General features: G+C 42.3%; 1 protein-coding gene across 1 annotated transcript; it reads right to left on the bottom strand.

The window, feature by feature from the left end:
* Positions 1 to 6,391: 6,391 nt before the first annotated feature.
* On the bottom strand, positions 6,392 to 9,815 carry TMSB15B (thymosin beta 15B). Its single transcript, XM_005700181.3, has 3 exons — positions 9,726 to 9,815; positions 8,180 to 8,292; positions 6,392 to 6,810 (listed from the first exon to the last, which is right to left on the bottom strand). Exons 2-3 carry the CDS (start codon positions 8,277 to 8,279, stop codon positions 6,773 to 6,775), a joined length of 138 nt encoding a protein of 45 aa, XP_005700238.1. The 5' UTR covers positions 8,280 to 8,292; positions 9,726 to 9,815; the 3' UTR covers positions 6,392 to 6,772.
* Between the last annotated feature and the right edge of the window lie 5,279 nt (positions 9,816 to 15,094).

The raw sequence follows: 15,094 nt of genomic DNA, 5'->3' as shown, positions 1-15,094 counted from the left end.
GGCAAAATAAGGGAAATAGCTTCATGGCTTAAATAACAATTGCAAGTCTCAACTCATGGATAATGGTGTTGATAGGATAGGCATACCCCATTCATAAACCTTTTCAACATCATTGTTGTTTATGGATTCACTTATAAAGAGGACCCCAACGCAGCACAGAAGTGCAACAAGAAATTCAGGAATAAAACTCATTTCACACTTCCTAGAATCACAGGTTTCTACCCTAATTCATTCAGCTGATCTAACGTCATTATTTCCAGCCCTTATTCTCTTATTTTTGAAGTGGAAAACCTTCATGATTTGCAGCTTAAAATCATAGATTGGTGAGAACATTCAGTCAGAGAAGCTTAAGTCCACATTGAATCCATGTCTGCCAATGAGGGACTCAAACTGGTAGCCACAGTCACTGAGTCACTCTACAGTGAGGTTTTCCTAACTGAACCAATAACAGTCTTCCTGGGGTGCTCAGGTCTGGTGACAGCAGGGCAACAAATATGATTATTTATCTACTTTGACAGTAAGCTAACAAGTATGATTATCTACTTTATTGTTATATAAAACTAATCAAGGTCATTTAAATATTATATAAGTATTAGGAAATGGCCAGATAAAGAATCCACCTGCAATGCAAGAGACCAAGTTTCAATCCCTAGGTCCAGAAGATCCTCTAGAATAGGAAATGGAAACCCACTCCAGTATTCTTGCCTGGAAAATTCCATGGACAGAGGAGCCTGGCAGGCTACAGTCCATGGAATCACAAAGAGTCAGACACGACTGAATGACTAGCACTTTCAACATCTTCAAGTATTCTATATCTCCTGTACAAAATGCTAATGATTGGGTCACTTAAACAACATTCATTTATTCTCTCATACATGTAGAGGCTTTAGGTCCATATCAAGGTTTCATCTGAGTTGGATCTTATGCAAGGTGTGAATGCATAAGGAACCTCTGTTCCTGGCCCCTCTCCTTGGCTTGTAGATAGCTGAATACTCCCTATACCTCCCCACATTTTCTTCCCTATGTGTATGTATCTATGTCTAATTTTCACTTTTCATATGGATATAACTCATTTGAATTAAGACCTACTGTAATGAACATATTTGCATTTGATTACTTGGTAAATGAACAGTATGAAAAGGCAAGAAGATAGGATACTGAAAGATGAACTCCCCAGGTTGGTAGGTGCCTAATATGCTACTGGAGATCAGTGGAGAAATAACTCCAGAAAGAATGAAGAAACAGAACCAAAGCAAAAACAACACCCAGCTGTGGATGTGACTGGTGATGGAAGTAAAGTCTGATGCTGTAAAGAGCAGTATTGCATAGGAACCTGGAATGTTAGGTCCATGAATCAAGGCAAATTGGAAGTGGTCAAACAGGAGATGGCAAGAGTGAACATCGACATTTTGGGAATCAGCGAACTGGAATGGGCGAATTTAACTCAGATGACCATTATATCTACTACTGTGGGCAGGAATCCCTTAGAAGAAATGGAGTAGCCATCAGAGTCAACCAAAGAGTCCAAAATGCAGTACTTGATTGCAGTCTAAAAAATGACAGAATGATCTCTGTTTGTTTCCAAGACAAATCATTCAATGTCACAGTAATCCAAGTCTATGCCCCTACCATTGATGCTGAAGAAGCTGAAGTTGAATGGTTCTATGAAGACCTACAAGACCTTCTAGAACTGACACCCCAAAAAGATGTCCTTTTCATTATAGGGGACTGGAATGCAAAAATAGGAAGTCAAGAGATACCTGGAGTAACAGGCAATTTGACCTTGAAGTACAGAATGAAGCAGGGCAAATGCTAATAGAGTTTTGCCAAGAGAATGCACTGGTCATAGCAAACACCCTCTTTCAACAAGAGAAGAGTCTACACGTGGACATCACCAGATATCCAATACCAAAATCAGATTGATTATATTCTTTGAAGCCAAGATGAAGAAGTTCTATACAGTCAACAAAAACAAGACCAGGAGCTGACTGTGGCTCAGATCATGAACTCCTTATTGCCAAATTCAGATTTAAACTGAAGAAAGTAGGGAAAACCACTAGATCATTAAGGAATGACCTAAATCAAATCCCCTACTATTATACAGTAGAAGAGACAAATAGATTCAAGGGATTATATCTGATAGAGTGCATGAAGAATTATGAATGGAGGTTCATGATGTTGTACAGGAGGCACTGATGAAGACCATCCTCAAGAAAAAGAAATGCAAAAAGGCTAAATGGTTGTCTTACAAGGCCTAATAAATAGCTGTGAAAGGAAGAGAAGCACAAAGAAAGGGGAAATGGAAAGGTACACCCAAAGAATAGCAAGGGGAGATGAGAAAACCTTCCTCAGTGATCAGTGCAAAGAAACACTAGAATTGGAAAACAATAGAATGAGAAAGACTAGAGATCTCTTCAAGAAAATTAGAGATACCAAGAGAACATTTCATGCAAAGGTGGGCACAAAAAAGGGCAGAAATGGTATGGACCTAACAGAAGCAGAAGATATTAAGAAGAGGTGGCAAGACTACACAGAAGAACAATAGAAAAAAGATCTTCATGATCCAGATAACCACAATGGTGTGGTTACTCACCTAGAGCCAGACATCCTGGAATGAGAAGTCAAGTGGACCTTAGAAAACATCACTACAAACAAAGCTAGGGGAAGTGATGGAATTCCAGTTGAACTATTTCAAATCCTAAAAGATGATTCTTTGAAAGTGTTGCACTCAATATGCCAGCAAATCTTGAAAACTCAGCAGTGGCCACAGGACTGGAAAAGGTCAGTTTTCATTGTAATCCCAAAGAAAGGCAATGCCAAAGAATGTTCAAACTACCACACAATTGCACTCATCTCACACACTAACAAAGTAATGCTCAAAATTCTCCAAGCCAGGCTTCATCAGTACGTGAACTTCCAGATGTTCAAGTTGGATTTAGAAAAGGCAGAGGAACCAGAGATCAAATTGACATCTGTTGGATCATTGAAAAAGCAAGACAGTTCCAGAAAAACATCTATTTTGCTTTATTGACTATGCCAAAGCCTTGACTGTGTGGATCACAGCAGGATGTGGAGAATTCTTCAAGAGATGGGAATACAGACCCCCTTGCCTGCCTCCTGAAAAATCTGTATGCAAGGTCAAGAAACAACAGGTAAAACTGGACATGGAACAACAGACTGGTTCCAAATCAGGAAGGGAGTACATCAAGGCTGTATGTTGTCATCCTGCTTATATAACTTATATGTGGAGTACATTATGACAAATGCTGGACTGGATGAAGCACAAACTAGAATCAAGACTGCCAAGAGAAATAACAATAACTTCAGAGATGCAGATGACACCACCCTTATGTCAGAAAGTGAAGAGGAGCTAAAGAGCCTCTTGATGAAAGTGAAAGAGGAGAGTGAAAATGTTGGCTTAAGACTCAACATTCAGAAAACTAAGATTATGGCATCCAGTCACATCACTTCATGGCAAATAGATGGGGAAACAATGGAAGACTTTATTTTGGGGGGGCCTCCAAAATCACTGCAGATGGTGACTGCAGTCATGAAATTAAAAGAAGCTTTCTCTTAGGAAGAAAAGTCATGACCAACTTAGCATATTAAAAAGCAGAGATATTACTTTGCCAACAAAGGTCCAAAGTCAGGGCAGCAGCCGAGAGGAGCAACCCCACATCCAAGGAGCAGTGGCTGCACGGACGCAGGAGGGCCTAGAGGAGCTACTCCACATTCAAGGTCAGGAGGGGCAGCGTTGAGGAGATACCCCTCATCCAAGTTAAGGAGCAGCAGCTGCACTTTGCTGGAGCAGCAAAGAAGAGATACCACATGTCCAAGGTAAGAGAAACCCAAGTAAGATGGCAGGTGTTGCAAGAGGGCATCAGAGGGCAGACACACTGAAACCATACTCACAGAAAACTAGTCAATCTAATCACACTAGGACCACAGCCTTGTCTAACTCAATGAAACTAAGCCATGCCCACAGGGCAACCCAAGACGGGCGGGTCATGGTGGAGAGGTCTGACAGAATGTGGTCCACTGGAGAAGGGAATGGCAAACCACTTCAGTATTTTTGCTTTGAGAACCCCATGAACAGTATGAAAAGGCAAAATGATAGGACACTGAAAGAGGAACTCCCCTGGTCAGTAGGTGCCCAATATGCTACTGGAAATCAGTGGAGAAATAACTCCAGAAAGAATGAAGGGATGGACCCAAAGCAAAAACAATACCCAGTTGTGGATATGACTGGTGATAGAAGCAAGGTCTGATGCTGTAAAGAGCAATATTGCATTCAGTTCAGTTCAGTCGCTCAGTCGTGTCTGGACTCTTTGACACCCCATGAATCACAGCAAGCCAGGCCTCCCTGTCCATCACCAACTCCCAGAGTTCACTCAGACTCACATCCATCGAGTCAGTGATGCCATCCAGCCATCTCATCCTCTGTCGTCCCTTCTCCTCCTGCCCCCAATCCTTCCCAGCATCAGAGTCTTTTCCAATGAGTCAACTCTTTGCATGAGGTGGCCAAAGTACTGGAGTTTCAGCTCTAGCATCATTCCTTCCAAAGAAATCCCAGGGCTGATCTCCTTCAGAATGGACTGGTTGGATCTCCTTGCAGTCCAAGAGACTCTCAAGAGTCTTCTCCAACACCACAGTTCAAAAGCATCAATTCTTCGGTGCTCAGCCTTCTTCACAGTCCAACTCTCACATCCATACATGACTACTGGAAAAACCATAGCCTTGACTACATGGACCTTTGTTGGCAAAGTCATGTCTCTGCTTTTCAATATGCTATCTAGGTTGCATCAATTCATAGGCACTCAGCTTTCTCTATAGTCCAACTCTCACATCCATATATGACTACTGGGAAATCTATTGCTTTGACTAGATGGACTTTTTTTGACAAATAATGTCTCCGCTTTTTAATATGCTCTCTAGGTTGGTCATAGCTTTTCTTCCTCCAAGGAAAAAGTGTCTTTTAATTTCATGGCTGCAGTCACCATCTACAGTGATTTTGGAGCACAAGAAAATAAAGTCTCTCACTATTTCCATTGTTTCCCCATCTATCTGCCATGAAGTGATGAGACCAGATGCCATGATCTTACTTTTCTGAATGTTGAGTTTTAAGCCACCTTTTTCACTCTACTCTTTCACTTTCATCAAGAGGCTTTTTAGTTCCTCTTCACTTTCTGCCATAAGGGTGGTGTCATCTGCATATCTGAGGTTATTGATATGGGGTTAGGGCTTCAATATATTACTTTTTTGGAGGGGAGATAATTCAGAATTCAGTTCATAGCAACTGTGCTCAGCAGAAACACCGAAAATACTTGGTTCATAAAACAGTGAATTCTGTTCAGGACAAAAACCAGACCAGAAGTTCTGTGTTGCAGCTCATTAGCAGGTATTAGATGTCTGAGCTGAGGCCCAATGAAAGGTGTGATGTGCTTAGTAAAGCAGGTGTTAGCAAGTGTCTCTTCTCCCTTCCCATCCAACTCTACCCTTTCATGTCCCCTGACTTTAGTTGAAAAGCACTTTCGAAAAAGCAAGAAGAGTCCCATCTAAAATTCCAGCCCTTATACACCTTAGAAGATCAAATCAGGCCCTGTGTTTTCACTTCCTCATTTGTGCGACAAGGGGGCTACTCCACGTGACCTCTTCTCCCAAGATTCTCTATCTCTAGGATTCTAACTTTCAGGAAAAGCACTTAGCATTCCTGTTGGGAGGCACACATATTGAATAATATACTACAAACTGAGAAGGATCTTTGAGACCAAAAGAACGAAGTGAGCAATGCCATAAAGTGCAATTATGAAGTTCACTGTGTGTAACTAACATAAGGCACAAGGACAGAGTTGACAGATAATCCAGAGACATTTGCAGCTGCACTGCACACTGACTGCCACAAAGGGTACCAGAGAATTTAAAAGGGCCAAAGTTAAAAGTAGAATCTCACTACCAAGAGAGAAGCACATGTGCACCAACTGGAATCAGGGTTCCTCCCCCCAGGGGTGTCATGACCATTAACCATCTATGTCAGCAAAAACCACTCTTGCAGGTTTCATATCAGATGAAGGCAAAGGCAAAGGTTGATAGGGTACTCATCTGGCTTGGACTCACTTCTTGTAAATTAGGCTAAAGCTCAATCATGTGAAAAGGTTTGGGGGGGGAGGTTTGGACTGTGTGGACAAAGATGGAACTGACAAAATGAAGTCAGTGTGTATCAGCCACACAATCCCCAAGTCAGGACCCACTTGATCTGGAGAGAGGAGGGCCTTTCCCATGTGCCAAATCTGCTAAAATAGCTTTCCTGCACTTATTTTATTTGGCTTAAAAGTACCCTTGTATAATTTCATTCCTTAGAAGACCACCAGAAATGAACCACAGGAGCCCATGATAAACATATTGGTTATGTTTATTATTTTACTGCTTCATTAGAAATGAAAATAAATTGTGAGAAGATGCAAAGCCATGCAACTTAAGGATAATAAAGCAATAGAGGGAATCATTGTAGAAAGTGAAAAGCAGCTTATCCTATGGGGAAGCAAAGACTACACACACAAAGATCATCAGTTGTGAGATTATTGACAGCATCTCCCTGCTGGAATTTATGCACCAATAGAAGTTTTAAGATGAGGGACATTGGTTATCCCTGACCTCTTAGCCAAGGGTTATGGGTGAGAAGACAATAGAAGATACCTAAAATCTCTACAAAGTTTTGCCAAAAGCAAGACACTCAAGCGATGCTGAAATTTGCTCTTGCAAGGAGGTCTCCATTTTATGAAGTTTGAGCACACTCTTTCTCCTGCTGGATAGCTGGGTAAAAACCAAACACAAAAAAAATATTATTAAGAGGGTACTTTCCTAAGATTAAGTTCAATTTCTTCCCAAAGAGCCCTTTGCCAAATCATTGGAGGCTGCCATAAGAAAGAAAGTGTTAGTCGCTCAGTGGTGCTCAACTCTGCAATTCCATGACCTGTAGCTCTCCAGGCTCTTCTGTCCATGGGATTTCCCAGGCAAGAATACTGGAGTGGATTGCCATTTCCTTCTCCAGGGGATCTTCCCAAGTAAGGGACCAAATCTGAGTCTCCCTCATTGCAGACAGATTCTTTACTATCTGAGCCACCAAGGAGGCTGCCATACCTTCTTTAAATTTAGAATGCCAAGACACTAACCACAAATCCCCAGTCAGGGGTGTGTGTGTGTGTGTGTGTGTGTGTGTGTGTGTGTGTGCGCGCGCGCAAAGTAATGAACCAAACATTTGTTAGACTCAACTGTAGGTTTCTTTCTCCCCATTTGAGAGGTAGATATATGCTGTTGCCATTTTTTCCATAGATTACTCTGAGACTGAGGGGCAAGCGAAGCATTTTCTTCAGATTTATCTATCACTATATGATTAGGAAGATATGCCTTCTCAGACAATCTTGACTACCTTTGGAACTTTTAGATAACGATACATGACAAAATGTTTCCCTTGGCTTGGAGTTTCTCCAGCAGCCTGCAGGTGGGGAGAGCCAAATTGATCCCTTGATCCCTGGGAAACCTGAGTATACCCAATATCTAAACTGATCATCTCACCGCATCCTGTCGTCAGGTAGAGAAGGCCAAAGCCATAGTTTGCATGGCTCATTAGGGATGAGATAAAAGTCCTAAAACACTAGACAGAAAAATGACAAATAGCCAAAATTGGACAAAATACTTATATTTCTAATATTATGTCCAATATTCTAAGATTGGTCTTAATGTTGTTTTTAAGAATGTTCCAACAAAAATCAGTTGTTATATTCCCTCAATACTACTAAGGCCAATTTTGCAAGGACTACTTATATAAGCAATGTAAAAAGGCAACAATTTGTTATTTTCTAATTTTACATTGGGCTTCCCTGGTGGCTTAGAAGGTAAAGAATCCATCTGCAGTGCAGTAAGCATGGGTTTGATCCCTGGGTTGGGAAGATACCCACTCCAGTATTCTTGCCTGGAGAAGTCCTCCAATAGGGAAGCCTATTGAGCTACAGTGCATGGGGTTACAAAGAGTCAGTCACGACTGAACAACTAACACAATGTTACATTAAATAATTGGTACCCTATTGTTTACTTTGTGGCAAAATTTACTAGAAGCATGCATTTACCAAACCTATTAATTTTCACCATTGTTTGTCTCAAATAGAAAGTCCCCATGACTTACTTTCCTTTGAGGGAAGAGTGTTTTTTTCTTTAGTATTAGTTTTCTTCAGTTTGGACTTATCAAACTTCTCCACTTCAGACAAGTCTGGCTTATCACTCATCTTGATGAAAAGACTGGAAAAAAAAAAAAAACCTAAAAAACTTACCTGGTAGAACAATTATCATACTAAGGAATAAGAGCCAAAATTCTCACATTTAATGTCAATATGTATTTTACCTGCTGATTTTCAAAAGGCAAACAGCAACAGATCTTAGAAGAGTCATGTTTTTATTAGAACTTTATTCCGCATTATTATCCCATTTCTGAAGACAGTAAATGCCATTGAATCAAGTGCACTAGAAACAAAGATGTTCTAGAAGCCAGGAGCCAATATGTCTGACTCTTAAAATCACAGCAAAGGTAAAATGGAGGTGGTAGAAACACATGTACAGATAGGGACAGAAGAAAAAATACGGACTGGGTTTAACCAAATAATGAATTTGTAACAGGAGATAGCACTATTTGAGTACCTTCACTTTGTATTCAATTACTTTGAAAGGGAGGCATTTTATTGGGGGGTTAGGGACCAGCACACAAAAGTAGCATGAATTGGACTAGTTTCTTTCTATTTCATCTGCCCAAAGACAAGAGACTAAGGGGCTACAATAAGAGGAGGGATTAAATCCAGTCAAAACTAATTACATGTCTCACAATAGCTCCTTGTGGGACTGGTTTATAAATGCTGTAAGATGGAATGGCTAATTATGATCAAACCAGGAAATGCCACCAAATGGAGTAAACCAAACAGAGCTGATTTTATTTCACCATGTTTTCTCATCAAGAGGAGAGAGGAGGAGATGAAGCTAGGAGGTGAGGTGCCCAGTGATCATTCTGGGTTTGTCCAGAGAAGACAATAGGAGACCTCTGAATCCAAAAAGCAGAGCTCTCCTGTGCGTGTCTGGTCTCACCCCGGTGGAATAAGACACTTCTAGTGCTCAGACGAGAATGGAGAGGCCCCCAAGCAGCCAGACATCCCGAATATGCCTCCCCTCCGTCGTGGTCACCCTAGGACCTTCCTGGACATGCGATCGGCTGCCAATCTCCAGAGGTGGGGAAACAGGGACTTTAAAAAATAACAGGGATCGCCTCATAAGCCACGTTGTTAGCAGCAATTTGCTTACATTTTAAAATAACTATCATCATTGTTGGGAGCCCACTCCAACCTAGCAGTCACAGGAGGGGAGGGAGCGAAGCGCCAGTCCTAGAGAGCCCATTCCGAGTCCCAAACTCCTCATCCCCTCAGCCTCGGACCTACAGCTGCAGTGGACAGCCGCTCCTGAGGCTCCCGCCTTGAACCTGCCAGGGACCATCCCTAGAAGGATCTGAATCCCGCTCAGAAGGCGGCGCTGCGAAGACAAAGGCGTGGACTCCCCAGGAGGCGCCACTACAATCGCCCGTCCTAATGTCCGCCCCTCCAATTCCTGCAGGCCCGATTCGCCAGCCCCGCGGCCGCCATGCCCTCCTGTCCCCATAGTCCTCAGCCTCCGGAGGGGCCGCACATCCTCACCAGAAGGCTTGAAGACCAGAGAGAGGTAGACGGCTGCACTGACACCGCTTAGCACTCTGGACGAGGTTAGCCTTCCTGCGTGGAACCCCTCAGTTATATGGTGCGTGTCAGGCTCCGCCCCAGGTCTCTTCGATTGGCCAAGGAATCCTAGACCCACCTCCTCGCCCCTTTCACCGCTTTAGCCTTGCTGGCCTGAGTCCACTATCTGTCTTCTACTCAAGACCTCACCCCAGTAACTGGGTGTTAAAAACTTCAGTTATTATGAGAAACGTTAATGTTTCTCATTGCTGCCTTTAGAGCATTCCTCTCACACATCCCACAGCTTATGTCACCAACTAGCCTGCACTGTCATCATCAAGCAAACTTCAGTTCTCCTCTCCTTTATTTCTCAAGGATTTTAGCTACCGCACTAGGTCACTCCCAACAGTAATTATCCTGTCTTAATTCCTGGTGAACTCAAGAATGATCATTCTGATACACCTCCTCTTTTTCCAGTTCATTCCCTTTGGTACCCAGACCCCACTATCCTTTAACCTCACCAGAATCTCTAGTCCATTGGTCTTACCAGATTTCACCATCTCTCTGTCCGTTACTGTTTTCTGTCCACTCCTTCCCTAGGTCAAATGTCATGCTCAGTCCTTATAATCACTCACTGACATATACCCTCCACTCTCCTGTCCCTCTCTCACTTTGTATTGTTTCCCTGGCAAAATCATAATTCTAGCAAAGTCCAGATACACCTCAGTGAGCATGTAGTCACACAGATAAACCCTGCTGGTGGAAAAATACACAGCTACAAGCTTTTGAATTTTCATGTTTCCGCTGGCCAGCGATATGTGGTAGGATACTTTCTCATGATGCTGGACAGCAGCAGAGAGCTTCATCTCCCAGTCAACTGAGTGATCACAAAGTAAACACCTGACACTGGTACACTTCCAATCATTCTATACCCATTCAACCATTCTGTTTTTCACTTTCTGTACAGTTCTCAGTAAATTACATAAGATATTGAACATTTTATTATAAGAAGTTTTGTGTTAGATGATTTTGCCCAGATGTAGGCTAATAAATGAGCGTCCATAGTAGCTCAGCTGGTGAGGAATCCATCTGCAATGCAGGAGACCTTAGTCCAATTCTGGAGTTTGGAAGGTCCACTGGAGAGGGGATAGGCTATCCACTTCTGTATTCTTCGGCTTCTTTGATGGCTCAGCTTGTAAAGAATCCACCTGCAATACTGGAGACCTGAGTTCAATCCCTGGGTTTGGAAGATCCCTGGAGAAGGGAACAGCTTCCCACTCTAGTATTCTGGTCTGAAGAATTTCATGGACTGCATAGTCCATGGGGTCACAAATAGGCAGACACAACTGAGTGACTTTCACGCCTCCAGGCTAATAAATATGTTCTGAGCACCTTTAGGGCGGGTTAGTCTAAGCAATGATGTTGGGTAGGTTATGAGTATTTAATGTATTATCCTTTTTTAAAATATAAATGTATTTATTTTAATTGGAGGTTATTTTTAATTGGAGGAAAATTGCTTTACAATATTGTGTTTTTTTCTGGCATACATCAACATGAATTGGCCATAGGTATTCATATGTCACCTCCCTCCTGAACTTCCCTCCCACCTCCCACCCCATCCCACCCTCTATGTTGTCAGAGAGCACTGATTTAACCTCCCTGCGTCATACAGCAAGTTCCCAGTGGCTATTTCACATATAGTATTCTATAGGTTTCCATGCTACTCTCTCAGTTCATCCCACCCTCTTCTTCCCCTACTGTGCCCATAAGTCTGTTCTCTATGTCTGTGTCTCTCCTGCTGCCCTGCAAATAGGTTCATCAGTATCATCTGTCTATTGTTCAGTTGTCAAGTCGTGTCCACCTCTTTGCGACCCCATGGACTGCAGCACATCAGGCCTCCCTAGCCCTCACCATCTCCCAGAGCTTGCCCAAGTTTGATGTCCATTGAATTGGTGATGCCATCCAACCATCTCGTCCTCTGTCACCCTCTTCTCATTCTACCTTCAATCTTTCCCAGCATCAGAGTCTTTTCCAGTGAGTCAGCTATTCATATCAGATGGCCAAATATTGGAGCTTCAGCACCAGTCCTTCCAATGAGTATTCAGGGTTTATTTCCTTAAGGATTGACTGGTTTGATGATCTGTCTAGATTCCATATATATGCATTAATATACAATATTTGTTTTTGTCTTTCTAACTTCACTCTGTATAATAAGCTCTAGGTTCATCCACCTCATTAAACTGACTCAAATGCACTCCTTTTAATGGCTGAATAATATTCCATTGTATTAATATATATGTACTACAACTTCTTTATCCATTCATATATAGATGGACATCTAAGTTGCTTCTATGTCCTAACTATTGTAATGTGTTAGTCACTCAGTCCTGTCCAACTCTTTGTGACCCCATGGACTATATAGTCCACCAGGCTCCTCTGTGTATGAAATTCTCTAGATAAGAATGTGGGAGTGCGTAACCATTCCATTCTTCAGGGGATCTTCCCAACCCAGGGGTTAAACCCAGGTTTCCTGCATTGCAGGCGAATACTTTACTGTCTGAGCTACCAGGGAAGCTATTGCTAATAGTAGTGCAATGAACCCTGGGGTAAATGTATCTTTTTCAACTATGGCTTTCTCAGTGTGATCACGCATGTAGAGCCAGACATACTGGAATGTGAAGTCAAGTGGGCCTTAGGAAGCATCACTACAAACAAACCTAGTGGAGGTGATGGAATTCCAGTGGAGCTATTTCAAATCCTGAAAGATAATTCTGTGAAATGCTGCACTCAATATGCAAGCACATTTGGAAAACTCAGCAGTGGCCACAGGACTGGAAAAGGTCAGTTTTCATTCCAATCCCAAAGAAACGCAATGCCAAAGAATGCACAAACTACTGCACAATTGCACTTGTCTCACACACTAGTAAAGTAATGCTTAAAATTCTCCAAGCCAGGCTTCAACAATACATGAACCGTGAACTTCCAGATGTTCAAGCTGGTTTTAGAAAAGGCAGAGGAACCAGAGATCAAATTGCCAGTATCTGCTGGATCATGGAAAAAGCAAGAGAGTTCCAGAAAAACATATATTTCTGCTTTATTGACTATGCTAAAGCCTTTGACTGTGTGGATCACAATAAACTATGGAAAATTCTGAAAGAGATGGGAATACCAGAACACCTGACTTGCCTGTTGAGAAGCCTGTATGCAGGTCAGGAAGCAACAGTTAGAACTGGACATAGAACAACAGACTGGTTCCAAATAGGAAAAGAAGTATGTCAAGGCTGTATATTGTCACCCTGCTTATTTAAGTTCTATGCAGAGTACATCATGAGAAACGCTGGGCTGGAGGAAGCACAAGCTGGAATCAAGATTGCTGGGAGAAATATCAATAACCTCAGATATGCAGATGACACCACCCTTATGGCAGAAAGTGAAGAGGAACTAAAAAACCTCTTGATGAAAGTGAAAGTGGAGAGTGAAAAAGGTGGATTAAAGCTCAACATTGAGAAAACGAAGATCATGGTATCTGGTCCCATCACTTCATGGGAAATAGATGGGGAAACAGTGGACACAGTAGCTGATTTTATTTTTCAGGTCTCCAAAATCACTGCAGATGGTGATTGCAGCCATGAAATTAAAAGATGCTTGCTCCTTGGAAGGAAAGTTATCACCAACCTAGACAGCATATTAAAAAGCAGAGACATTACTTTGCCAACAAGGTCCATCTAGTCAAGGCTATGGTTTTTCCAGTGGTCATGTATAGATGTGAGAGTTGGACTATAAAGAAGGCTGAGCGCTGAAGAATTGATGCTTTTGAACTGTGGTGTTGGAGAAGACTCTTGAGAGTCCCTTGGACTGCAAGGAGATCCAACCAGTCTATCCTAAAGGAGATCAGTCCTGGGTGTTCATTGGAGGGACTGATGTTGAATCTGAAACTCCAATATTTGGCCACCTGATGAGAAGAGCTGACTCATTTGAAAAACCCCTGATGCTGGGAAGGACTGAGGGCAGGAGGAGAAGGGGACGACAGAGGATGAGATGGTTGGATGGCATCACCGATTCAATGGACACGGGTTTGGATGGACTCTGGGAGTTAGTGATGGACAGGGAGGCCTGGTGTGCTGTGGTTCATGGGGTTGCAAAGAGCCAGACATGACTGAGCGACTGAACTGACAGGTTATATGCCCAGTAGTGGGATTGTTGGGTCATATGGTAGTTTTATTCCTATATTTTTAAGGAATCTCCATACTGTTCTCCATAGTGACTGTATCAATTTACATTCCTACAGACAATGAAAGAGGGTTCCCTTTTTTCCACACCCTTTCTAGCTTTTTTTTTTTTTTGTAGATTTTTTGATGATAGCTATGGATGTGAGAGTTGGACTGTGAAGAAGGCTCAGCGCCAAAGAATTGATGCTTTTGAACTGTGGTGTTGGAGAAGACTCTTGAGAGTCCTTTGGACTGCAAGGAGATCCAACCAGTCCATTCTGAAGGAGATCAGCCCTGGGATTTCTTTGGAAGGAATGATGCTAAAGCTGAAACTCCAGTACTTTGGCCACCTCATGCGAAGAGTTGACTCATTGGAAAAGACTCTGATGCTGGGAGGGATTGGAGGCAGGAGGAGAAGGGGACGACAGAGGATGAGATGGCTGGATGGCATCACTAACTCGATGGACGTGAGTCTGAGTGAACTCTGGGAGTTGGTGATGGACAGGGAGGCCTGGCGTGCTGCGATTCATGGGGTCGCAAAGAGTCAGACACGACTGAGCGACTGAACTGGACTGAACTGATTCTCACTGTTGTGTGTATTACAGTGTGATATCTCATTGTAATTTTGACTTGCATGTCTCTAATAGTGAGTGATATTGAGCATCTTTTCATGTGTTTATTAACCACGTGTATGTCTTTTTGGAGAAATGTCTGTTCAGGTCTTCTGCCCACTTTTGAGCCACCCGGGAAGCCCACACTGACTGCTCTTTACTGGTTGCTATATCCCACATAAAAATCTTTGGATGATACTTCTATATCTAGGTGGGAGAATGAAAATAAGAGAGGCTGACTGACCTCCATAACTCAAGCACTTGCTGCCATCAGTACGTTTCTACTTTAATAATATTTCCCATTTATTGATTCCTTCCCTTCACCATGGAAGCTTCTTAGGAACTAGAGTAATAACTATTTCAATTAACAGCTCTAATATTTGGTCACCAATTCAAGCATTTAGTGTATTTGGGGGACCAAAGGAATGTTAAGAAAATAATTTAATCTGGTAAATATTTCACATTTTTAATAATTTTGCAAATATTTCAGAGCCACTCACTTGGAGGGAAAAGACCTGTAGCAATGAAGAGC

The sequence above is a fragment of the Capra hircus genome, assembly GCF_001704415.2.
Source record: "Capra hircus breed San Clemente chromosome X unlocalized genomic scaffold, ASM170441v1, whole genome shotgun sequence".
Lineage (NCBI taxonomy): Eukaryota > Metazoa > Chordata > Mammalia > Artiodactyla > Bovidae > Capra > Capra hircus.
Note: the sequence above shows the minus strand (reverse complement) of the source record. Positions and strands in the feature narration are given on the sequence as shown.